The following is a 6,000-nucleotide window of genomic DNA, read 5'->3' as shown; positions in this document are numbered from 1 at the left end:
AAGGGTGTCTGTGTGTGTGTGTGTGTGTGTGTGTGTGTGTGTGTGTGTGTGTGTGTGTGTGTGTTATTGCTGACAAATGTTTGGGCAACTGGACTTTGAATACCTGAAAACAAAACTGTTGTGCTTATTTGGATTTATTTGAAGAGGAAAGGGCTGGAATTTGACACTAGGACTCCTGTATTTTATTTGTTTTCTTTAGTTAAGTGTTAAACTCCACCCGTCTACTTTTAAATAGCAGGTGTTGTTTGAGTTCTCTGGGAAAGGTTGCAATTTTGTGCAGTCATTAAATGCACTTCAGTGATATATGTGGTTTGTTTTTAAAAGCTCAGTTTGCAGTTTGAGTTCATTGAGTCTGACTGAAGCTTGTGTCTAAAAGCACAGCTCAGCTTCTAACACAATCCTGTCTTCAGAGCCATTCATTTCACTGGACCACTAAAGCCTGAAGACTAATTGTGAAAGCATCACCATTTTAATTTAAAGTCCTTATGCACATCTGTTACTATACTTCTATGTGTTTCTTAGTGTCAGTGAAAGCATGAATCAGAATTTTGTGTGCCATTAAGAACATAGAGTATTTGGTCCAAGGAAAAAAGACACAATTTAATTTCCAAAAATTAATGTTGAATGCTCTGCTGATGTTCTTTTTTATTACAAGACAACATTTTTGAGAACTTAGTTGGATACAAGAACTATGCTAAGCACTTTATATACATGCTCTTATTGGATCCTTAATCAGTACTATGAGATATAAGGGCTATTATCATCTCCATTTTCCATGGCACCTTAAGCTTCACCTGAACAAAATGTAATAGCACAGATACGTTGCAGAGCAGTATGGAGGCACCAGGAAGAAGCCATCTGTATTATAAATCCTCACTTGTAGATGTTTATGATGTAACATTAAAAAGCCACTAGAGAAAGGAAAAGCCCTCACTAGAGTGCTAACACACAACACAGCGGCCCTCACTAACACAACACTTTGCTGCCAAATGTAAAAGCAAATGGTTGTATTGGGTGGTTCTGGCTGCACATTTGTGGAGTAATTGTGCGTAGCCAATTGCCCACTTGAGTAGGGTAAGAACAGTTTGGGTTTTTCAAATGAAGAGCCTGATTTTATAGACTTCTTTGAGTCATACTTGAACATAAGATTCACAGATGATTTGTAGGATGTGTAGATGAACATAGTGCTTTCTCTTTTCTTTTCCTTTCTGTGTGTTTGCCTGTGTGTGTGTGTTGTGTGTGTACATGCCAGTACCGTGGCTTGAACTGAGTTCCTGCATACTGACTCTCAATTTAGCTGAAGGCTAGAAGTCTATCACTTGCGCCACAGCTCCACTTCACCCTTTTTTGGTGGCTAGTTGTCAATAAGAGTCTCAAGGACTTTTCTATCTGGGCTGGATTCAGTCCCTGGTCCTCAGGTACCTAAGTTCTCAGTCTCCTGAGCAGCTCACAGGTGTGAGCCACTAGTGCCCAGCAATGTAGTATTTGCTTTTATGGTTGAAATTAATTTTATAAATTCCCAAATCTTAAAGATGAAATATTCCCAGGCTCCTTTCCAGGCTAATGTTTGAAGGCATTTTGAATACTTGCCCTTATTAATCTGTGCCATTGACTAGGTGTAAGTCTTTTCATAGAATCTGAGTCAGGTCTATGGAATAAAGAAGAGACACTAAAAGAATGTGTTCAAACATATGAAGAATAGGAGCATGTGCCTAGAATTAGTGTTTAGGAAGCTGAGACATGAGAAGTGTGAGTTCAAGACCAGTCTGGGCTTTCACAGAAAGACCCTGTCTCAATAAAACAAATAGAAAGATATAAAGGATAGATAATACATGTATCTATTCAACAAAAAAAAATTTTTCTTGAACTCTTGCTATGTATCTAGCAATGTTCTAGGCACAACCTGATGCCATACTGCCTTTATAACACAATACAATGGTAAGTGCCGTGGACAGGAAGTTTATAATACATTTTTAGTGACAACTACCTTCAATGTGGTTTTAGTTTATTCATGAGAATAAAAGTGTAATATTTCATTTTCTTTGACAGACTTGATATGAATGCATAGGGAGTTTTAGCAAAAAATACTATATAACTGAAATTTTGAATGATTTAAAATAATCATTTAAAAATCTTCATAAGATTGGGGGAAATGCTTTGATGCATTCCAATGTATTGAAACATTGTGGCTGATTTCCTTTTTAAAACTCTGTCACAAATAGTCCCATTTGGAATAGCCTGTGATAGCACAGCAATGAAACTTTGTCATTATGGTTTTGTGCGTATTTGTAGTATGATGCTTCAAGTTGGAGAAAACTGGATGTCAACACAAAGGCTTACCTGAGAGTCCCTCTTTACCTTCTGGAGAGTTGATATGAGTATCCGTGAAGTACTTCACTGATAATCATCTTAGAATTCCCACATTGCCTAGTACTGTGTGCCTTGGACAAGGGAATTTATTAGTGATTGTGGAGTAGCTGAATATAGTTAGAGAAAATATTAAGAGTTGTTCTTGTTAGGTTGAATTTCTGTATGTAGAGTAGTATAAATTATGTTAGTTAATTGGAAACTAGATATTATGTTACTGGTGTTTTTTTTTTTTCAAATGCTGAGTGTCCTAGTGAGAGGCCTTAAACTTTTATCATTTACTAGAACATGGAAAATGTGACATTAACTTAGAAATGATTTCACACACTTCACATGCCTTTGATTATATATTGGTTCATGTGACCTCGAAGTTTATATTAGGTTTATGTTTAAATCATATAAAGCTTTTAGAACATTTTAACTCGTAACTGAAAATCCTAACATACTGTATCAGTTTACACAATTCATGGCACAATATATTCAAGTTTTTACCTATAGGTTATTCCTGTTTATATTCAGGAGACACATAAAAGGGCTAAAGTATCCCTAAAGTTGTGAGCTTTGAGGGGATTCAAGCTATTTGATCACCATGATTCTACTGAGTCTGCTTAGAGATATTCAGACTGGATTAAAAAAAGGCATACACATTTACAAATTATATTAATTATTATAAATGTAGTAAATGAGGACAAACCTAAATGACAAGCCCTCACCTTGGTTTTATTTTTACATTTGATTTTCAAGGGATGCAATTTTTGTGCCTGTAACAATTAAAAATACCCCATCTGAACTGAATTTCCATTCTTAATGCCTGAGGTAAAGCAGTATTACCTGGCAAACCCAAAATCATTAGCCCATTCCATTTATTACCTAATTCTAGGTAAACTAGAATATATTAAAAACATGCATGGCATATCCATGTACATAGAGCTTATATATGTGATATATATATATATATGATTTTAGTATTCATTTTATTAACGATATCCATTCTCATAATCCTTATGTGAAAATCACAGCAAATTAAAATGAGTTTCAGGTAATCTACAAAATTACAAAAATAGTCGAGTTGATTTTTATGCATAAAAATTAAAATTTGAGCCATGAAAGATGTGTTAATTTTGTGATACAGGCCAACAGAATGAATCAATTAAGAATGATAGATTTTAAAAAAAAAAAATCCTAGCGTCTAGAAAAAAAGTAAATTAGAAATAACAGAGCTGTTTCATGCTTCATTATTTAACTCTAAATTTAGAGTGCATGATTCATTTAGACAGCAGCATAGGAAATTTCCTGATTTACAGGATCCCCTAAATGAATGTTTACCTTACACATATTTCAAATTCTTTGTCACAAAACAGTTCTCATGTATGAGATTCCTTAATGGGGCTTCAGTTGCCTAATGTTTAATCAGTTAAAAGCAGAATCTTGTCCTGATCCTCATTCCTAGATCAAACATCCTCTCCCAGTGCAGGCATTTCAAATGTTAATAAAGTTTTTATTTCCAAAAGGTTCAAAATGACAGAATAAAATTCTCTCCTTTAAGAGCACAAAAACGACTTCTGTTTTCTGTCTGCAGGTAGTGGAGGACATGTTAGAGGACGAGGAAGAAGAAGATGACAAAGATGACAAGGTAATTATCTTTCCCAGCACTTGGGTGCCTGGGGATGGGGGAATGGAGACATGACACTGTTTTCACAGACAGTTAAAAAAGGAGTTGAAGTGTTTGAGTTCAGAAAATTGGACAGTGCTGTTTATCATCCTAACAATGTCACTGCATGTTGCAAAGAGGGAGAGAGGGCTATAAATTCTCTTCGCTTTTGTCCAGAGCTGGGTCAAATATTTTTCTGCTAGGAAATATATATGTGTGTGTGTGTGTGTGTGTGTGTGTGTGTGTGTGTGTGTGTGTGTGTGTTATATATATACACATATATATAATTTTAGCTTGTCTGGAACTTGATAGCTCTCATGAAGATAACTGCAGTGACAACTGTTTTTGAAGGGCAAAATATGTGTCCTATCTTGAGTATTACAAATTGGTCTATACTTTGAAGGAAGAGGGGAGTGAAAAGGTAGCCGTCTGCGTGAGTTGAACCATGGATATTGTCATGAGTAATTTTTGAAGAACAGCCCAGTGAAAGAACATGAGTATGGGGGACATTTAAATAACCCCAATGCTCATTGTCCCTGCCTACCTTGGGAATGGCCCTGGGTACCTCATCAGGAAGGTCCTTGTTCAGAGAAGCTTATATTTTGATTGCTTCTTGGTTTAGGGGTGGTGACCACAGTAAATAACAGCCCATTTCTGTGGCTATTTGGATTGGTTGTCCCTGGGGAAAGAAGGCAAGGAAGATGAATTAGAAGGACTTGGTATCAGGGCAGCAGTGGGTGGTGGTGACGGAGCTGCTTTCTGTGGCACGGAGGGCTGAAATGCTGTGACATCATGACTTCTGAGCAATTATAGAACTAAAATCTAAACATTCCTAAGGTATCATCAGGAAGCAGAGGAGAGGATATTAATTATTTGCACATTGTTCGATATATTAAACCCGATTTTGACCTTCCCTACAATCTGACATTTTGTTATACTAAAGCAATAAAAAAAAACGTTGAAGAGAACAACAGTATATCTGTTATATCCCAGAGTAAGAATTCATATTGCATTCAAATTTTTAAAAAATCACAATGACTAGTTAACCTCATAAACAATTTGTTCCTAACAATAAGTTCTTGAAGGGAAAATGCAAACACACTTTTTCCTTCTAAGGCTATTTCAAACACTTTTTAAATTGATAGAGCTCTTTTATGAATTTTTTTTCTTCTGTATATTATTTAGTCATTAGCAACATCATCAAATATAAAACTAAAAAAATGTCCTTCCTGCAAAAATCACATATGTGCTTGTTTTTTAATGTTAAATAACATGAGCATACTCTTCTGGCAATAAATGATATGATTTATTGTTAAGGTCAGTTGTAGAGCTGTAGAGAGCTTGTATTTTAACTCAACATGTCAGTTTTGAATCATCATTTCTCTGCTGATAAACACTGAGCTGCCATCCATTTATGGCCATTTTCCCATGCTTGTTGCTGCTTTATTATTAAAGCTACCATAAAGATCCATCCCAGCAGCAGGCATTTGCCCAGAAATGTTAATAAATGGAAACCCTTGGTGAAGTCTACTACTTCAATGTCCCTGCCTCAAGTAAACCTCTATTTTAGAGCCAGTTTGTTGATGCTATTCTCTTCCTTTCATCTTCCTTTTTTTTTTTGGTCAGTTTTTTTTAATAGAAAGGATGTTAGGCATGGAAAACAAATACATGCCTAGATAACCAGCTCACCATAACATAGACATCAAGTGAACATGCCAAAATGGAAATACCACCAAATCTCTAGAGTAGCATCCATTGTAATCAAGTGTTTGGTTGTCTGAAATTGAAACCCTGGTTCTAACACATTTTCAGATCTAGTTACCAAAGTTGACTGAAGGTAGATGCTTAAATTACTGTGTGAATTCAACTGGATTCATCCATACAGGATGCTGAATATGAAAGAATTGTGAAAGAACTGCAAGCTGATTCTGCATAAATCCAACTCTTTATTTGAATACTATATATATTATAAACATATACAT

At 35.5% G+C, this 6,000-nt stretch overlaps 1 protein-coding gene across 1 annotated transcript in view; it reads left to right on the top strand.

Moving 5' to 3' along the window:
- Mctp1 (multiple C2 domains, transmembrane 1) overlaps positions 1–6,000 on the top strand; it is a 541,169-nt gene that overhangs the window by 460,774 nt on the left and 74,395 nt on the right. Inside the window, exon 19 of the mRNA XM_013022079.1 lies at positions 3,947–4,000. Within this exon, the coding sequence (XP_012877533.1) occupies positions 3,947–4,000 (54 nt within the window). The remainder of the gene's footprint in view (positions 1–3,946; positions 4,001–6,000) is intronic.

The sequence above is a fragment of the Dipodomys ordii genome, unplaced genomic scaffold (genome assembly GCF_000151885.1).
Source record: "Dipodomys ordii isolate 6190 unplaced genomic scaffold, Dord_2.0 Scaffold59, whole genome shotgun sequence".
Classification (NCBI taxonomy): domain Eukaryota; kingdom Metazoa; phylum Chordata; class Mammalia; order Rodentia; family Heteromyidae; genus Dipodomys; species Dipodomys ordii.
Note: the sequence above shows the minus strand (reverse complement) of the source record. Positions and strands in the feature narration are given on the sequence as shown.